The sequence below is a fragment of the Elgaria multicarinata genome, chromosome 20 (assembly GCF_023053635.1).
Source record: "Elgaria multicarinata webbii isolate HBS135686 ecotype San Diego chromosome 20, rElgMul1.1.pri, whole genome shotgun sequence".
Lineage (NCBI taxonomy): Eukaryota > Metazoa > Chordata > Lepidosauria > Squamata > Anguidae > Elgaria > Elgaria multicarinata.
Window position 1 is genome coordinate 6,487,501 of NC_086190.1, and position 20,010 is coordinate 6,507,510.

Sequence of the window (20,010 nt, forward strand, 5' to 3'; positions counted from 1 at the left end):
CAAGGATTTGAAATGCTCAATCTGTGGCTGTTGCACTTCACAAACAGTGCACACAGCACACTCACACAATAACACAGTCACACACACAGTCCAAGTAACAGAGAGAAGAAATAGAGAATAATTTTTTTTGTATTTTTTTGTATTTTTTTGTATATAGAAGGAAGAAGGAAGATGAAACACAGTCAGGCTTTAAGAGAGGGAAGGGCGGGGGGAACAACCAACCAACCAACCAACCAACCACTCCAAAATTTAAAAATAAAGTTTATATTAAATCAAAGTAAGGGAGAAACACAGAGCAAACTAAGCAAAAAGTCAGAAAGAAGCAAACAAACACACACACATGCCAAGCTAAATCCTAAATCTATCTCCAAACACAGCAGCAGCACCTAACTTTCTCCCAACCTCAGGTGACAAGACTGGTGAGGTGTCTCTATGGATGCTGGGGTCTTCCTGGCCCTGGGGGGGGGGTTTGGACTCCATGCCTTTATAGCCCCCTTCCAACTCTTACTATTCTCTGATTCTCTGATTCTATGAGTGTTGGAGTTGAATATCTCAGTGTACCTCTCATGATTCCTTGGCCCTGGGAAGTCTGTGTGTTTTTACATAAATGCTTATTCCCTATCAAGCCAGGCATTGCTTCTTAATTATTTTTATTGTAAATTTCCACGTAACAAAACAGATCATAAAAAATAAACATAAAACACACGCAAACGTATGTGTGTATGCTTATACGCATAATAACTACATGCATGTAAATTATCAATTTTAATTACATACAGACTTATGGAAAAAGTGAAATTGACATAAACTTCCATACAGCAGGCCAAATATCCATATATGCATCCAGTGGTGAGTGGCACCTATATACCACCCTTTCTAATGTGGGTAGCGTTGTTAGGTCCTCGATCCATTTCATTATGGGATGTGAGCATATTTTATTGCAGTGTTTTAGTATTTGTGTTTTGGTGGTCAAAAGCGAGTGGAAAATCCGTTTACACTGACCATGCTTTAACTTCCAAGAAGCAGGTAAATAATTTAAAAGCTTCTGTACATCGCAAACTTTAAAGAGTGTTCCAATACTAAAGATATCGTTATAATAATGAGGGTTGTGCTCCGCTTCATTTTGGATCTCCAAATGTGTAGAGGAGTGGGCCGATCCGGACTTCCAAAGCTGGTTCCGCAGTGGATCAGGGGAGACCCGGAGTGGTTCGGAATGGTCCGAAGTGATATGGACCGTTCCGAAGCTCCGGACCCAGGTAATTGTGGGAGGGGAGCTTACCTGGCGCCACCGGAGTCTGTGCGACGATAACAGCAGGGCTAGGTAAGGGCGGAGGGGGGCTTACCCGACTCCGTCGCGGTCCAGGCGGTAGCTTCAACTGAGGCCCAGGCCTCAACGTAGAAGCAGGCTGAGGCCTACTTCCAGCTTGAGGCCTTGGCCTCAATATAAGCCACCGCCTGGACCGCGATGGAGTCAGGTAAGCCCCAGTTGAAGCTGCATCAGTTGAAGCTGCCACCCGGACCATGACAGAGCCAGGTAAGTGTGGGGCAGGGGGGCCCAGGCCCACATATAGTTTATATAAGTATGTTTATTGTTCACAACACAACAACAACAGTTTATTGCGGTCAATAGACCATTCCAGCAAATAGAAATTTTACATACAAGCAAACTGAACATACCTTTAACTATTAACTATTAAAAGTCAGGCGATCATAGAAGATCTGAAAGAAATGGCCAGGTTCAAAAACTTGGCCACTTGCTCAGTGATTGATTTGTCTATATTACAAAGTAAGAGAGATGTTAAGAATTCAGTTGGGTGACCAGGATAAAATTGTAAAATAGGGTTTTAGAAGGTCATTTCTAGCCCCTCGATAAAATCTACAAAACAGTAAAACATAAGATACAGTTTCCACTTCACTATTGTTGCAGGGGCAGCATCTGTGGAGCACTGGAATTTTATTAAATCTGCCGTCCAAAAGTTTGGAGGGAAGGACATTAAGTCTGGCTAATGAAAATGCTCTCCTGTATTTGGGAATAGTCAACCAGCTTAGATAAGGCATCCCATCTTTACAAAAGGAGGCAGGTAGTCCTAGGGACAGGGGGGAACATGGGCCCTGTGCAGCACTCTGAAGGACTTGCATATCTATTTCAAGCAGCCTCTGTTTCACTACTGATTTGGCACTAGCTAAATCCCTTGATAGTAGCATTTGGGGGGAAAGGCCTACTGACTTGATTTTGCTAGTCATGGCCTTTGACCAAGGGGATTCAAAGTGGTCTAGCATAATCTTAGATACTAGAGAATTAGATGGAGGTGCCAACTTACAGCGAAGCCAAAAATGGATAACATGAATCCAGGCCAGGCAATTAACAGAATTCAGACCAACTTCTAGTTTGAGAGCAGCTCCAGAAACACACTTGGGAACACCAAATCACATTCTAAGAAAATGCCATTTACCTGGCAGCAGAGCCAGGTAAATGGGGAACGAGGGAGGGGGCCTTACCTGGCGCCACCGCAGTCTGTGTGGCGATGGCAGCAGGGCTAAGTAAGGGGGGGAGGGGGCTTACCTGACTCCGTCGCAGTCCAGGCGGTGGCTTCAACTGAGGCCCAGGCCTCCTGCTTCCAGCTTGAGGCCTGGGCCTTAGTTGAAGCCACTGGCCAGACCGCGATGGAGTCAGGTAAGCCCCCAGTTGAAGCTGCCGCAGTTGAAGCAGCCGCCCGGACATGACGGAGCCAGGTAAGTGTGGGGGAGGGGGGCCCAGGCCCACACATAGTTTATATAAGTATGTTTATTGTTGTTGTTGCATGCAATCTTGATCTGCATCATATTGTTACACTCAGAGTGGACAGAGACTTTGGAGAAGGGGCCACAGATTTTGGAGAGGAAAACATTCCATGACAAAGGATGAGAAATGTACTAGGAGCACATCAAAATTCATCTTACATTCCTAAATTCCTTCTCTCCGCAGCAAGGTTGACACTGTTGTTAGTGCAGCTCCAGTTGAGGTGTCCGATGCCACCATCTGCCCAATTTGTGTGATCGATTCCAGTTATTGCGTCCTGATCATGTGGACAAGGTCCTTGCAGCAATGTGACCAACCACTTGCCCTCTCGATCCCTGAACCCCTGGCTTATAAAAGCAAGCCAAGGGCGTTTGACTGGGTGGGTCCAAGAGGTGATAAATGCTTCCCTCCGGGAAGGAATGGTCCCTGCTGTCCTTAAGGAGGAAGTAGTGCGACCACTCCTGAAGAAGCCCACCCTGGACCCGATGGGATTAGACAATTACCGCCCAGTTGCAAACACGCCTTTTTTTAGGGAAGGTACTTGAGAGGGTTGTGGCGGAGCAACTGCAGGCACTCTTGGAGTGTACTAATTATCTGGACCCATTCCAGTCTGGGTTCCAATCTGGTTATGGGACTGAATCAGCCTTGGTCGCCCTGATGGATGACCTTTATCGAGAGAGGGACGGGGGAATGCAACCCTGTTAATCCTGCTCGATCGCTTATCGGCTTTTGACACCATGGTATCCTCCTGGATTGACTCCGTGGGATGGGTGTTGGAGGCACTGTGCTACAGTGGTTCCCATCCTACCTACAGGGTGGTTTTCAGAGAGTAGCATTGGGTGACCACTCCTGGGCCTCTTGGCAATGGAGCTGTGGGGTGCTTCAGAACACCTTCTTGTCCCCAATGTTATTTAACATCTATACGAAGCCCTTGAGAGCGGTCATTAGGGGATTTGGAGCTAAATGCCATCAATATGTGGATGCCATACAGATCTATCTCCCTGTGACAACTAAATCAGGTGCGGCTGTGCAGGTCCTGGACCAGTGCCTAGACTCAGTGATGGGCTGGAGCAGGGCCAGTAAAATGAAACTGAATCCTGGCAAGGCAGAAGCCCTGTGGGTGAGTGGTTCCCAGATCTGGGAGATAGGCTCTTTGCCTGTTCTGGATGGCGTTGCACCCCCTCTGAAAGATCAGGTTCGTAGTTTGGGGTACTCTTAACCATGGCGGCTCAAAGTGCCTTTTACCAGCTTTGTTTGGTTCACCAACTGTGGCCTCTTTTGGATAGGGATTGCTTGGCCATGGTGGTACAGGCATTGGTAACCTCCAGATTGGATTACTGCAATGCGCTCTATGTGGGGCTGCCCTTAAAGCTGCTCCAGAAGCAGGAGCTAGTGCAGAATGCTGCAGCTCGGCTGTTGTCTGGAATTGCCCCTTTCCAGCATGTAACTCCTCTGCTGAGGGAACTGCATTGGCTGACTTTTCGCTACCGGGCCAGGTTGAAGGTTCTTGCACTTGTGTACAAAGCCCTAAATGACTTGGGACCAGGATACCTGAGAGAGCGCCTTCTCCACTACCAACCTGCTCGGTTACTGAGGTCAACTGAGGGCATGCTCCTCGTGGTTACACATAGACCCATCCACCGATTGGAGTCCACCAGGGGAAGAGCCTTCAATGTGGTGGCCCCCTCCTATGGAATTCCCTGCCTCTGGAGGTCAGGCAGGCGCCAAGTTTGTACTCCTTTCGGTGCCTCCTGAAAACGTCATTATTCCAGGAAGCCTTTCCTTAATGACCAGCCACGGTTCACTGTGCATTTTGCTTCTTTTTAAAATCTATTTTAAAGTTTTGTTCTGTTTTTATTTTTATTTTCTCTTGTATGCCACTCCAAAATTTTGAATGGGGAGCAGTATATAAATATTGTAAATAAAATAAATAAATAAATAAATAAGCTCTCTCTCTCTTTCAAAAAAATCTTCAAAGCTGAGGCAGGATCTACACTACTGCTTAATAACAGCTTATACTGATATTGACAACTGTTTGGGTCAGTGACACGTTCCATATCCTGCTTGGTGTAGATTCCTATCAACATAGACACAATTTATACAGGAATGCAAAGGAATGTATTCCTGAACTGCTAACTTTTCAGGTTATGGAATGAGATGGGTGAGAAATTTAGTTCGCTAAGGACTGGAGATGTGGAAGAAATTGCTTGGCTCAGTCCCCTGAACTCCGTTCTGCTTTCTGCTGCCAGGCATATCTCGACCGGAACTGAGTTGGGCTCGTCTGTGGAATTCCATTGTTTTTTTGTTTTTTTTTCAGCAGCAGGATTTTGTACATTTTTCTGTCGTGAGATCCACATTTTGTACAAATCATTTTTCATGTCTGAGGAAGGGGATCGAACTGATTTTCCCCTTTTGTTTTTTAAACAGATGTCCATCTGGCCCAAGGTTTGCTATATTGCAAACGTGGGTTGGGCACTGAATGCTATCTAGCCTGTAGTACAGTCAAGTGCAGAACAAAAGTATATATTAACTAAAAGTATGGATAGAATGTGTGTATTTGAAGAAAGTTGGCACAGTATTTCAGCAATGGGAAATATCTAGAAAAGCTGTACTTAAAAAAAACAAGGACAAAAATGCAGGAAAACGTTTATGGATTTTCATTTGGATTTATGTTTTCAGAAATCACAAGTGTGTGTCGAAAATGAATGAAATGGTCATCACTGTGAATATGTGGCAATCATGGTGAGATGGACAGATCAGGGGATCCCTAAAAGGAGGGTTGTTCCTCAAATGAAGGGGTAGTGTAGCACTGCAGTAGATGAATGATTTCTATAAATGCTCTAAAAAATGTACTATACGTTTACAACTGCTCCGTGAGCTTGGAAATTTAAAGGGTCCAAAATCAACAAACATGCTTATTCCATGGAACCCATCCTTCACATGATGCCATGTCACTGGCACACCATTGTCCTCCAGGCGTTTCTTATACAACAGTCCATCATCCCTGAAAATATCATATTCACAAGTTAAAATGAATGTATCAGGGAGCTGGCAGATGACAGTATCTTCTGCTAAAAGTGGGGAAAACATGGGCTCAAAGGCTTGCTTCCCTATTTCATAAAGTTCTTTTGAAAATGGAGCAAGCACTGGTGGCACATAACCCCTGACCTTAAATTCTTCTGGAATGATATCTGCACTAACCCACTTTCTGTACTTCACCCTCAACTCCTCCGGAACATGGGCACTTAACATAATTTCATCCACTTTGATATTTCTCCCAGTGAGATACAACAAGCCTAATCTGATGAATCGTTTCCTGAATGAGAAGGGAACTGAATGGTTTTGCTGATAAGAAGGCAAATTGAAGTCCACTGCTTGAAGGAATGGGTAGATAAGGACCTGGGCTCGGACCCTTGGGAGATCCTTCCTTGTCACCAGTTCTTGACAAACTGCAGCAGCAAAGGTGCCTCCGCTACTGTCCCCACCAACGATGATGCGGTTGGGGTCCACTCCATATCGCTCAGCGTTCTTCAACAGGTGTATAGTAGCAGTGAGACAGTCCAGAACTGGCACTGGGAATGGATGCTCCGGAGCACACCGAAATCTAAAACAAAGGCAAGATATTGTCGGCATTTAGCGTTGCAGTTTCTGAGGCTATAGCGAATTTATATATCACTTCATTATTATGCTTCTGTACCAGGTGCTGTGTAACTCCATTTCAACACAATATCTGGAATTTAATCATGTGTTGTTGTTGTTGTTGTTTTTTTGAAGGACACTCACAATAGATTGAAATTCACTGAGTGCTGGCTAAGGAGGCCATACTGGCCAGGCATTACTGGAGGAGACGGCACATCTACCAGGGGTCACGACTCAGGATACTCATCACTATTTCTTGGATACAGATGAAGGGGACCACTTACCTAACACACACAACCACAGAACCACTCCTTCTGGCAATGTAGTTGCACAACCTTCCATAACTTCCTGGAAAAGAAATACAAGAAATATATTTGAAGGGAGTTCATATATATATATATATATATATATATATATATATATATCCAGATTACATACCATATTAAAAATTAGGGCTGTGCTCTGCTTCGCTTTCGTTCGTAGAAGTGATAGCGGAGCGGCCTGATTCACATCCGACAAAGGCGGAGATGAGTCGGGTTGGGGGGCTGTGGATCGAGGTAAAGTGGTTTGCCTCCATCTGGAGCTCTAGACACAGGTAAGTGGGGGGAAGGGGACTCACCTGGCACCACCGCTGCCACTGCATTCCATGTGGTGATGGTGATGGAGCCAGGTAAGGGGGCAGTGGGGAGGAGGGCTTATCTGTGTCCGTCATGGGCTTCAATTGTGGTCCCGGCTTCAAGCCAGAAGAGGCTGCAGACTTCTCTTCCGGCTTGAAACTGGGGCCTCAACTGAAGCCCGTGATGGACACAGGTAAGGGGGCAGGGGGAGTTTGGCTTACCTGGCTCCGCCACCACTGCCGCTGTCCATGCGTCAACAGCAACGGAGCCAGGTAAGGGGGCAGGGTGGAGGGGGCTTACCAGACTCCATCGCGGGCTTCAACTGAGGGCCAGGCTTCAAAGCGGAAGCAGGCCTGCTTCCGCTTTGAGGCCTGGCCCTCAGTTGAAGCCTGCGACAGACCATGAGGGAGCCAGTTAAGGGGGTGGGAGGATTTTCGCTTACCTGGCTCCGCTGCCGCCACCTCAATCTGCATGGCGACAGCTGTAGAGCCAGGAAACGGTCAGGGGTGAGGGGGGCTTTCCTGTGTTCATTGCAGGCCTCAATTGAAGCCCATAAAAGACTGAGATGGACACGGTAAGGGGGCAGGGGGAGGGGCCTTTTTGCCCCCCAGTTTGCCCCCCCTTACCCACTTACCTGCCTCTGCTGTCCACCACAGAGGCAAGTAAGTGGGGAAAGGGGCCAAAATTTCAATCCGCCTCTCCGGATCTCACTCTGTGGAGCAGAGCGGGGGATGGGCGGATCGACCCAAAGTGGTTCGGGCCTAATCCAGAAGTTCCAGATCGGGCCACGTAGTGGTTCGTGGGGTCCGTGCACAGCCCTATTAAAAATCACATTTAATTTCACTGGAAATTCCATTTATTTATTTATTTATTTATTGCATTTTTATACTGCCCAATAGCTGAAGCTCTCTGGGCGGTTCACAAGAATTAAAACCATAATATAAAACAACCAACAGGTTAAAAACACGATACAAAATACAGTATAAAAAGCACAAAAAGCAGAAGCCGCAAAACTCCAAGAGCTCACTGCTTTTGCTGTTATTAGCAAACTGTGATTAGCGCAACTTCATGGCTAGGAATACTTAGAGAAATTGCGATTTGCGCAAAATCGCAGCCAGAAATAGCACAGTTTTTGTAAACATGTAGAGGTAAAGGTCCACTTTGTGCAAATTGCAATGTTTATGGCTGTGATTTTGCATTAATCACAATTTCCGTAAATATTCCCCATTGCAAATTTGCACAAATTGGGATTTGCACACACACAAAAAGCAGGAAACTACGAGCTTGCCCCAATCAGCGCACGCCAAGTCATGCCCACTCTGGGATTCATGAACTGGCATCTCAGGAGTCGAGCTTGTGAAAATTTGCTGAGTTCCATCCCCAAACCAGGTTCTTCTGACATCCGAAGTTAAAAGATTATTCATTAGCAATGAAGCTGGAATTTTCAAGAGATCACTGAAACAGTACAACAGGATGTCTCTTTTAACTCCATCTTCTGTTAACCAGACCAAACTTACTTAAGCTTCCAAACACGCCAACTCCTCCATAAAAGTAGATCATTGCTCGTCTCTTATCGGTAGTTGGTGTTCTGGGCCAATACACCCTCACTGGCACCTCATCAAACACCAGATCCTTGATGATCGTCTTTGAGGATATCACTGGTAGTACTAAATCCATAACAAACCTGATAGCTTTATGTTTAGGGCAAATGCCAAGCTTCTCCAGAAACTGTGCCTGTTTAAAACAGGAGATAAGGAAATAAATCAGAATTCGGTGCATTAAGTATCTACATCTTGACAGTGGCAGCCTTAGACAGTGTTGCACTTAGTGTGACCAAGTGTCCAGTTCCGAGGGGGGGGATATTTTATTTTTTATTATAATGGCCTCCATAAAGTGCACAGACCGGCCATGCCAGTATCAGATATCTTTCCACCTATGCTAATGGCGTAGCCGATGTGCAGACAAGCCCTTTGGAGTGCTCTCTTGAGAGCAGATGAAGTGCAGGTGTACCAGTTTCATGATTTTGAGAAGCAACCTGTCACTTCAACACCGGTTGCCCTTTGGAGACCTCCCTAGAAATAAGCTGAAGTGTGTATGAACCAGTGTCATGATTTTGAGAAGCAACCTGTCACTTCAACACCGGTCGCCCTTTGGAGACCTCCCTAGAAATAAGCTGAACTGTGTATGAACCAGCGTCATGATTTTGAGAAGCAACCTGTCACTTCAACTCATTGACTTCCCCTGTGAGAAGAAGCTAAACTCCAGCAGTGCACTGGTCGCCCTTGGGACAGCTCTCTTAAGAGAAGCTGCTGTGCATATGAACCAGTGCCATGGCTTTGAGAAGCAACCTGACACTTTAATTCATTCACTTCGCCTATGTGTGGGAGGTAAACTCCAGCAGTGCACCGGTCGCCCTTTGGAACACTCACTTGAGAGTAGATGAAGTGCATATGAACCAGTATCATGGGTTTGAGAAGCAACCTGTCACTTCAATTCATGCAACCCATTGCCTTCACCTGTGCTTTGGCAGTGGGCTGCGTCACCTGTATCCCTCCCAGCAGGAGCACAGGCCAGGGGTATTTTGGGCACAGGCTCTGTCTGCAAGCCATGGTTGCGCAGAGACCCGTCCCAGCCACTGGGAACAGGAGGAAAACTCCAGCAGTCCACTGGTTGCCCTTTGGAAGGTTCTGGCTGAGGATTGGTTTTTCCATATCATCTATGGCATACTTGTGCAAGGTACTAGCTCCTTTGTGCCCACCATCCCATGCCTGCCCGCCTGCTTGCCTGCCTGCCCGCCCGCCCGCCTGCCTTCCGGCCTGCCTGCCTGCCTGCCCATGCCCGCCTGCCTGGGAGCCGTCCTTGTGAGGTAGCTGGATCTGCTGGGATTGACACCCCTTCCTGCCTTCCTGCGTGCCTTCCCCCCGGGGTGCTGCTGTGGTGGGGCATCTGCCGGGACTGACTCCCCCATACTAGATCTATGGCATATCTCTGCCTGGCCCTCTGCCCGCCTGTCCTCCTCCTCTGTGACCGCCTCGCAGGGATGGTTTGCAATGCATGACTTACTGCTGGTTTAGAAAGAAACCATCCTTGCCACACTTCCTTGAGCCCCCAGAAATGTCTGCTGCCTGCCTGCCTTCCCTCCCTCTTCCCCTGCCCGCCTCGCAGGGATGGGGTGTGTGTGTCTTGCTTTGACTCAGGGGATAAGTCCTTCCTGCGCTCACTTAGACTTTTTGAAGTTCCAAATCAATTTTTCAAGTGTGGAAGAAGATTCACATAGGTTTATCTATTCCCCAATTCATGGCATGTTGGGATTTCCTTTGAAATGGCCCCAATGAGCTGTCTGCAGCTTTAAATCCCTTAGATACTGGGGTGTCTGATTTTCATAAATTCCCCAAAAATCAGGGGAGGCTTGGATTGGCTTGAGTCTTGGCATGCATGTGTATACATGGATAATCTATCATGGTGCTGAGCTTGAGGTTTCTAACGTTAAAATTGACAGAGATATCGAAAGGGGTGTGAATCGGGGTTATGGGTGATGCATTAGAGGTTAAAGCCCCGCCAAAAATCAGGGGATGATTGGATTTGCTTGAAACTTTCCATAAATGTGGATCTAAATGGCAGCTGTGAGGGTGCTTGCTTCCAAGTTTTTATCTATCAAAATGTCAGAGTAAATCCCATGTCTGAAAATGGGGTGTCCGGTTTTCAAAAAATCCCCAAAAATCGGGATGCTTGGATTTGCTTGAATCTTGGCATGCATGTGTATACTTCCATGAGGTGTCATGGTGCCAAACTTGAGGTTTCTAACTTTAACAGAAAAAAGTTGTATGGTTTTTTGGATTTCAATGCAAGCCTATGGGGGGGGGGAAGCGGAGCTCCGATCCGGATCCGGAGCTTCGCAGCGAAGCGGAACGGACTATAGGCAGATCATAGTGGGGTGGAGCGGACCCAATCCAGAAGTTGCAGATCTGGAAGAAAAGCAGATCGGGGGGTCCGTGCACACCCCTACTTTAAATCCCTGAGATACTGGGGTGTCCGATTTTCAAAAATTCCCCCAAAGTCAGGGGAGGGTTGGATTGGATTGAGTCATGGCATGCGTGTGTATACGTGCATGAGGTGTCATGGTGCCTAATTTGAGGTTTCTAATGTGAAAATTGATGCAGATATAGAAAGAGGTGTGAATTGGGGCTAGGGGTGATGCGTTAGAGGTTAAAGCCCCCCCAAAATCAGGGGATGATGGAATTTGCTTGAAACTTGCCATGAATGTGGATGTGCCTGCTTCCAAGTTTTTATCTGTCAAAATGTCAGAGAAAAGCCCATGTCTGAAAATGGGGTGTCTCATTTTCAAAAATTCCCCAACAATCAGGGGAGGCTTGGATTAGCTTGAGGCTTGGCATGCATGTGTATACATGTATAAGCTATCATGGTGCCAAGTTTGAGGTTTCTAACATTAACCAAAAAAAAAGTTGTAGGCTTTTTTGTATTTCAATGCTAGCCTAAGGGGGGGGAAGTGGAGCTCCGATCTGGATCCAGAGCTTCGCAGTGAACTGGAGCGAACTATAGGCGGATCTGATCGGAGCGGAGTGGACCCGATCTAGAAGTTGCGGATCTGGAAGAGAAGTAGATCGGGGGGGGGGGTCCGTGCACACCCCTAATTATGAGCAAACTACCCCTAATCTCTTTGTGTTTTTGAAGTGCAAAACTCCCCTACTTCAGTTTTCTTTTTTCTGTTCTGAATCTGACACATATCCTGAGGCTCTTCCCTTTAAGAGAAGAGAAGGGGAATGTTAAACCCTGTCTTAGGCTGCCTGCAATGCACATTAACTGGGACCAATGTGTCTCAGTCTAAACTCACTGGTGATTGAGTCAAAGCAAACTGGCCTTGGGAGGTGGGCTGGGCGTATCCAGACAGCCCTTTGGATGGAGCCATGGTAATGCCTGGCCATGACGGGATCACGGCAGTAGGAGGAAGCAATCCTACCACAGACATAAGTGATCCAAGGGCTGTATTGAGTCAAAGCCAGAAACTCAACCCTGCCCTGCCAGGTGCGAGACATTGGTGCAAGACATAGACAGTGTGAGATGCTTCAGCATCCCCTTATTCAAAGAAGCTAGGGCTGGGAGGCTTGAAGGAGGATCCTTTTTGGTTCCTTCAGAGTTGTCTTACTGCTCTGTAAGCACAGCCAAATCTTCATCATCATCATCATCATCATCATCATCATCATCATCATCAATAAGTGTTCCTGACTCAAACCAATATGCTACAGCATCCTCTCCAACAATTTCGAGAAAGATCTTGGAATTGTTGTAGATCACAAGCTGAATATGAGCCAACAGTGCGATACGGCTGCAAGAAAGGCAAATGCTATTTTGGGCTGCATTAATAGAAGTATAGCTTCCAAATCACGTGAGGTACTGGTTCCTCTCTATTCGGCCCTGGTTAGGCCTCATCTAGAGTATTGCGTCCAGTTCTGGGCTCCACAATTCAAGAAGGACGCAGACAAGCTGGAGCGTGTTCAGAAGAGGGCAACCAGGATGATCAGAGGTCTAGAAACAAAGCCCTATGAAGAGAGACTGAAAGAACTGGGCATGTTTAGCCTGGAGAAGAGAAGATTGAGGGGAGACATGATAGCACTCTTCAAATACTTAAAAGGTTGTCACACAGAGGAGGGCCAGGATCTCTTCTCGATCCTCCCAGAGTGCAGGACACGGAATAACGGGCTCAAGTTAAAGGAAGCCAGATTCCGGCTGGACATCAGGAAAAACTTCCTGACTGTTAGAGCAGTGCGACAATGGAATCAGCTACCTAGGGAGGTTGTGGGCTCTCCCACACTAGAGGCATTCAAGAGGCAGCTGGACAACCCTCTGTCAGGGATGCTTTAGGGTGGATTCCTGCATTGAGCAGGGGGTTGGACTCGATGGCCTTGTAGGCCCCTTCCAACTCTGCTATTCTATGATTCTATGATTCTATGATTCTTACTCATTTTGGGCACTGCAAGCATGGCTAAACCACCATAATGTTGATGATTGATGATGATGATCATGATCATGATGATTTCCTCTGAGTAGAAGATCCACAGACAGGGCCGGCGCTACCATTAGGCTAACTGGGCAGCCGCCTAGGGCGCAGACCTCAGAGGGGCGCAGTACTGACCTTTAAGGGTCACAGTTTTATACAAATTAGCTGAATAAATAAATAAATAAATAAATAAATAAATAAATGGAAAATATAATAGTTCATTGCTAGTTCATAACCAGTTTATTAAACTTAATTCAATTTGGATCACAGACTGTGCAAGTAGCTTGCCTTGCCTAGGGCGCAAAGTAGTCTGGCACCAGACCTGCCCACAGAGACACACAAAGAATATGTTAGGAGACACATCCCCTTTGGGTTCCTTCAGGGTTGACTTACTGCACTGAATCCAACATCATCATCATCATCAGCATCTATAAAAAGAGCCCGCCTAACTCAAATAAAAGGGAAAAGCACTCCAAAATCAGGAGGAGGGGGGAAGGGTGAGTGTTTCTGTCACTCACCTGAGGACATGAGGGTGGGGTACCCCAGTAGGGGCAAGTTGATGTTAAGAAAGACCAGCTGCTCCACCAACTCAGCATCCAAGCAGGAGCGGTGGGGTGTCACCATGTCACCCACCATAAAGAACACCCTCTCACTTGGGCAGCTGAATCGATTGCTTGCCACCCGAGCCAGGTCCAGCCAAGCCTGGCTTTGAGATGATTGATAGGCCATGGGATAGATGGAGCAGTCCTCCATGGGCTCCGCCAGGTAACGCTGCACAGATGTTGCAGTGTCATCCTGGTGGTCGTGTTGGGTGCCTCTCCTTCCCCCAACCACTGCCTGCACTGCCTTTGCCCCAAAACCCTGGCCTGTGCTCCTGCTGGGAGGGCTGCTGCTGCATGAAGAGGTGGCCTTCTTCTCTGCTGCTGTCTGCCCATGCCTCTTCCCATGCTTCCCAAACATGCCCCACCAAGATTTCCAGCCACCCCCTTGTGGAGTTCTCACAAAGTCCATCCTCCAGCTGAGGGTCACACATGGTGACCAACATATATGCCCTCTCCTTAGATAGGGGCTCCACCCATGGTACTAGGCCATCCCTCAGCCTGGTCACCACTTCCCACACATCTGGCAGGAAACGATGCATCTATTAGAATGCTAATTGATTTAGACACGGGTTCAACCAATAGTTTAAAATGGATATGGGAACTGGACTGGGAAACAGAAATAGAGGATGCATTATGGAACTCAATGCTGGAAAAAAATCCCATTTAAATCAGTATCTGTTAATATGAGGGAACAAGCTTTGAAGGTTCTTCAAAAATGTTACATGACCCTTGTTCATTTAGTACACATTCACCAGGAATTGACAAGATTGTGCTGGAGGGGTTGTGGAGGTCCTGTGTAAAAGTGGCAAAGTTTTGGACTGAAGTCTTTTGTGAAATGGAGAAGATACTTGAACAGCAGTTGGTGAGAACACCAGAGTTGGGATGTGATGTTTTACTGCATGTGGCTATGTTGTTAGGTGTAATATGAAAGTTTATTGAGGTTTGAAGAGTTTAAAGGAAGTACTCACTGGGTGTAGCCATAGAGGGGTGAGTGAGTTCTGGATGGAAGGAGAGTGCTGATTGGAAGTTTGTGTGGGGCGTCTGGATTGGCTGTGAGAAGGGGAGAAGTCGGAGGACTGTGTGATATATATGCTGCTGCTGAGGAGAGATGATAGGAGATGAGATGAGAGTATATGAGAGAGAGGTTTGGAATAGAGATAGGAAGGGTCTGCATGTTCCATCTAGCAGAACTCTCACCAAGTGCACTGAATCAAGACACCTGCTGGAAGACCCAGCTCACTTTGGGATCTCTTGGGCATTGGATCATCTCAGGCCCAGAGACAAATATCTGTGGCGTCGCTCCGGGGTGGCGGGCCGCCACCGGCGGGCTGCCCTGGCAGGGGTGTCCCCAAAAGGGGTGCGCCCCTTTGTTTTGCCGCTTTGGAATGCCACGAGGGCCAGGGCGCATCCCATTTTTGTTTTCTCCTATTGCTCCTCTCCTCCCTATTTGTTTGTGTGTTAGGCCTGCTTCTTCTGCTCAGGGTGAGAGCCTGTGGTGGTCTGAAGTGGGTTACCCTGTGGGTGAGAGACAGAGGGGAGGAATGTATGTGAGATTCTATGTGAGAGATGCAGTCCGTATAGTGTGTGTGACTGTGCTAGTTGGATGTGTATGATTGATTGGTTGAATGGAGTATGTATGTAACTACCGTCTAGTTGGCTATACAGCTTCACCTTAGTGTAAGTAAGGTTATGTTGGATTAGCCAATTTATCGGATCCACCAATTTATAACCAGTTGTCAATTTGAGCTAATTAACTGTTAATTGTCTGTTAATTATGTATTCTTGTATTTTTGTTAAGTAAGTAGGTGAGGAAAAGTGGGCAGGGGGCAGAGTAGCTGTGGTCTACAAAGACAATCTTAACCTGACCAGACGTCCTGTCAGAAAATTGAATCACATTGAGTGTGTTTACCTGTGTCTGAAGACCAGGGATAGACTGGGGATTCTGTTAGTGTACTGGCCAGCCAACTGCCTATCAGACTCCCTGGCTGAGCTCACGAAACTGTTGTTGGAGTTGTTGTTGGAGTCGCCCAGGCTTTTGGTCCTGGGCGACTTCAACATCCCATTCGGGACTGGTTTGTCAGGTGCAGCTCATGAGTTCATGGCATCCATGACAAACATGGGCCTATCCCAATTGGTCTCTGGACCCACACATTCAGCAGGTCATACCTTTGATGCTGTTCTCAGTTGTTGATGATCCTGTTGAAGCCCTGGTCAATAGATGGAATCAAGACCTAACTAGGGCTATCAACATGATTGCCCCCAAACGTCCTGTCCGACCTGCATCCAATCAGGCACCTTGGTACACAGAAGATCTCACGAAGTTGAAGCAGGAAGGTCGACGACTGGAGCGCTGATGGCAGAAAACTTGACTCATATCTGACAAGACGCGACATAGAGAACATCTTCGTTCCTATGGGGTGGCAATACGTGCAGCGAAGAAAGCTTTCTTCTCTGCATGCATTACGTCTGTGAATTCGCGTCCAGCAGAACTGTTCAAGGTGGTGAGAGGTCAAACTCAGACACCTTCCCCCCTGAACCCAATTTTAGAGCCTTCGGTAGTTCGCTGTGATGCCTTTAACAATCATGTCACAGATAAAATCTCTCAGATAAGAGCCAACTTAGATGCCGTCTTTATAGCAGAAGCTGAAGATGAGGTGTCCAGCAACTCCGTGAGTAGGATTACACTGGATCAGTTTCAGTTGGTGAGTACTGAGTTTTTGCACAAGCTGCTTGGATGAGTAAAGAGCACAACTTGTCCTTTTGATCCCTGTCCTTCTTGGCTGGTCACCCAGGGAGGAGATGCAGTTAGACTACAACTACAAAATATTATTAATGCATCTCTCAGGGAGGGGAGATTTCCATCATGTTTAAAAGAAGCAGTGGTACAGCCGCTTGTAAAAGAAAGCCCTCCCTGAGCCCCCTGGACCTTAATAATTATAGACCAGTATCAAATCTTCCATTTTTGGGCAAGGTGATTGAGAGGGCAGTTGCCTTCCAACTCCAAGCAGTCTCGGATGATGCAGATTTTCCAGACCCATTTCAAACTGGGTTTAGGGCGGGATATGGAGAGACAGCTATGGTCGCCTTAGTGGATGATCTCCACATGAGTATTGGCAGGGGGAGTGTGTCCCTGCTGGTAATTTTGGACCTTTCAGCGGCTTTTGATACCATCAACCATGTTAAACCACAACCATGTGGCTTACCTGGTGCTGCTGCTGCCGCCGCTGCCGCCATCCATACCTGGTGCCGCTGCTGCCGCCGTCTCACTCTGCAGAGTGGAGCAGGGGATGGGCAGAGTGGTGTGAAGAGGATCGGGCCCAATCCGGATTTTCCGGATTGGGCCACGAAGCGGATCAGGGGGTCCGTGCACAGCCCTATTGGTTATCACCTTTAAAGCCCTAAATAGTTTGGGTCCAGGCTACCTGCAGGGTCGCCTTCTCCTGTACAATCTGCCCTGCACACTCAGGTCTTCTGGAAAGAATTTCCTTCAGCCAGGCAAAACTAGACTGACAGGTATTACCCAGAGGACATTTTTCACTGTTGCTCCCAGACTGTGGAATGGCCTGCCAGAGGAGATTAATCAACTTAAAAGTCTTTTAGCATTTAAGAAAGTAATAAAGACTGATCTGTTCCAGCAGGCCTATCCAGTGAAATTTTAGGATACTTTTAGAATACTTTTGGTATGTTTTTAGTATGTTTTTAGGAAGTTTTAACAATGTATAATGAGTTTTGATTAATATTTTTTTATATTTTATACTAGCTATTATTCCGCACCTCGATCAGAATGGAGAAGCGGGTTAGAAATAATTTATTATTATTATTATTGTTGTTGTTGTTGTTGTTGTTGTTGTATTATTATTATTATTATTATTATTATTATTATTATTGTTATTATTATTATTTTCTGCCTTAATTTATTATAATTACTGAATGACTATTGCATGTAGGAGGGGAGGGGAGGAAATAGAGTGTTAATTTTCAAATATTTCAAAATAAAATAAAATTTGAAGGGGAAAAAGAAATAAATGTTGGGAGAACAATTTGAAGACATTCAGGAGGAGAGGTAAAGGTTTTTTAAAAAAGATTTGGAGGACATGGTGACTGCATTTAATGCAGTACGCGTGATGCCCACAGACTGGGTTGAGTTTTCTGGTTCAACATCTGCAACCACTTGGACTCAGATTTCCCAAACAACAAGAAAAATAAGCAAAGAAATACAAGTTAGAGAAGAAGCAAACTTTTGAATCACATTATTTGTGGGGATATTTTTTGGGGGGGGGTATAGGTAACAGTGGGCATTGTAGGGTGTGTTGTTGTTTTAGAAAGAATCCTTCCATGTTGCTGCAGTTCCTTGAATAACCATGAAAGGACTTGAGGTCGCTTCCAATAAGTTTGCTGCTTTTGAGATTGCCTGGGTGTCTTTCAAAGGCAGGCAGGGAAGGCTTTTTCCTTGAAAGGCAGTGGTAAATGTGCAGCCTGCAATCTTATTGCAATAGCAGAACCCCCACAATGCCTCCACAACTAATGGGTGGGAGATTCACAATCAAAACACTCCTACCAGACCAATGGATGGACAAATGTTATGTTCATTCCAAGCAATTATGAATCCAGCTGATCAGGAAGTTCCTCTCTCCCAGTTCCATACTTAAGGAAGTGCTTCATAGATCCTGCATGCCCAGCAAACTAATCCACAGAAAAATCTTTTTAAACTGTAAACTTACCAGTCCAAAAACGACATTTATTGACAAATTAATAAGTCGTAGTTTCAAACGTTGCTTGATTCCTGGAGGAATGTGTGTCCTGGTAATATCATAATAAATTGTCCATGCAAACACCAAAGAGAGAATGGTAATGCTTGCATAAGATACCAGCATCCAAAGCATTTGACCAAATTCCATATCCATTGAAAAGAAGTATAGAAATGTACAATAGATGTAACCTCTTCTGACACCAGAAAATCTAATGTCCTACCTCTGTTGTGAATCTTTAGTTATTAGCAAGATAATAACTTGCTTTCTCACTTCTTACCAACTGTGTAATAGTTACCTAAGTAGTTGATCCATCGGCTGAGAAACTTATTGTGTCATGGTTATTTCATTTGCAATTGCATGATGTTGACACATTGGTAGGTAATCCAGATTACAAGGAACTTTAAATAAATGAATTTATATCTCCACATCCTGGATCTGCGATTGTTAACCAGGCATATGCCTCTGAGGAGAGGGTTGGCTTTACCCAACAGTAGTATTGGAAATGAGTTATTCCATGGTTGCAGGGGTGCAGAACACCTCACCCATAGGTTACCCCCAAAGACCCCGACCCTCCACCACCACCCCTGAAAAATACATGGCTTTCCTGAAACCATCAGTAAAATCACTACCATAAATGATGCAGTAGGAATCTCCGTTCTGGTGGTGAGTTCTGGGCTTTGTTGTGCTGCCATCAAAAACTCTGTGCCACCTCTGTGTATTACCATTGCAAACCTCAATTGAAAACCAGCTTTCCCTTTCCATTCAAACGTGGCTTTCTCCTTTCAGAACGATGCTCAAGGAACATCATCTTAGTTTTGCACAGAGAATTTCTTGTGTTGATAGTATGTGATCATTGTGGGACGGACGCAAGAAATAAGAGACGACACAAGTGCTGGAGTTAAACTGGGCCACATTTATTCAAGATCTGCAAAGGGTTCCCTTCGGGCATCCAGCCAGGCCTGCATCAGGCCTTACTAAGCGACGGGGAGAGCTTTCCATGACCAGCGGGTGGCGCACAGTATCGCCGCCCTGCTGGCCATCCCCTACGTGGGGTGGGAGACCTTCCGTTGTCACCCCCAACCCATGTCCCCCTCGGGCTCAAGGTGGGTGAGAGAGGTTGGCCTCAAAGGTGGTCCTTATCCCCCAGCCTGGCCACAAGGCTCAACACTGAGAGCCCTCGGGAGTCACCTATCACTGTAACAGTGCCGTGGAAGCTCGCCATTATATTCCCTCTGGATGCCCTTCCCTACCTGCCATGAATTGGGTGACCAAATTAAATCGCGGCCAAATTGACCTAGTTATACTCCCCCGCTGTCTTACAGTATGGAGTAGGCGAAACAACTCACGTCCAAATCAGAACGTGAGCAAAAAATGCCTACTCGGCCCCCTATTGACGACCAGTAGTTCACACTGTCTACAGGGAGGGAGGGAGGGAGCAGCCGAAGCAAGAGGGCTGGGAGGGGTAAGACACATGCTTAAAAAGGTCATAACCCCTCCCAGCCCTGGTGGCGCGAAATCCTGCCTACGCAGGATAGCCATGTCTCCTCCTAGCTCCGCCCACAAATCCCTCCCCATGCCCAGGCTTTGCCGGGCATGGGAGAATGGG

General features: G+C 46.5%; 1 protein-coding gene across 1 annotated transcript; it reads right to left on the reverse strand.

The window, feature by feature from the left end:
* Positions 1-5,608: 5,608 nt before the first annotated feature.
* Positions 5,609-18,551, reverse strand: LOC134411424 (arylacetamide deacetylase-like 4). The gene is made up of 4 exons (XM_063145207.1): positions 18,375-18,551; positions 8,553-8,769; positions 6,703-6,766; positions 5,609-6,383 (listed from the first exon to the last, which is right to left on the reverse strand). The coding sequence occupies exons 1-4, from the start codon at positions 18,549-18,551 to the stop codon at positions 5,609-5,611; spliced, it is 1,233 nt and encodes a 410-aa protein (XP_063001277.1).
* Positions 18,552-20,010: the final 1,459 nt, after the last annotated feature.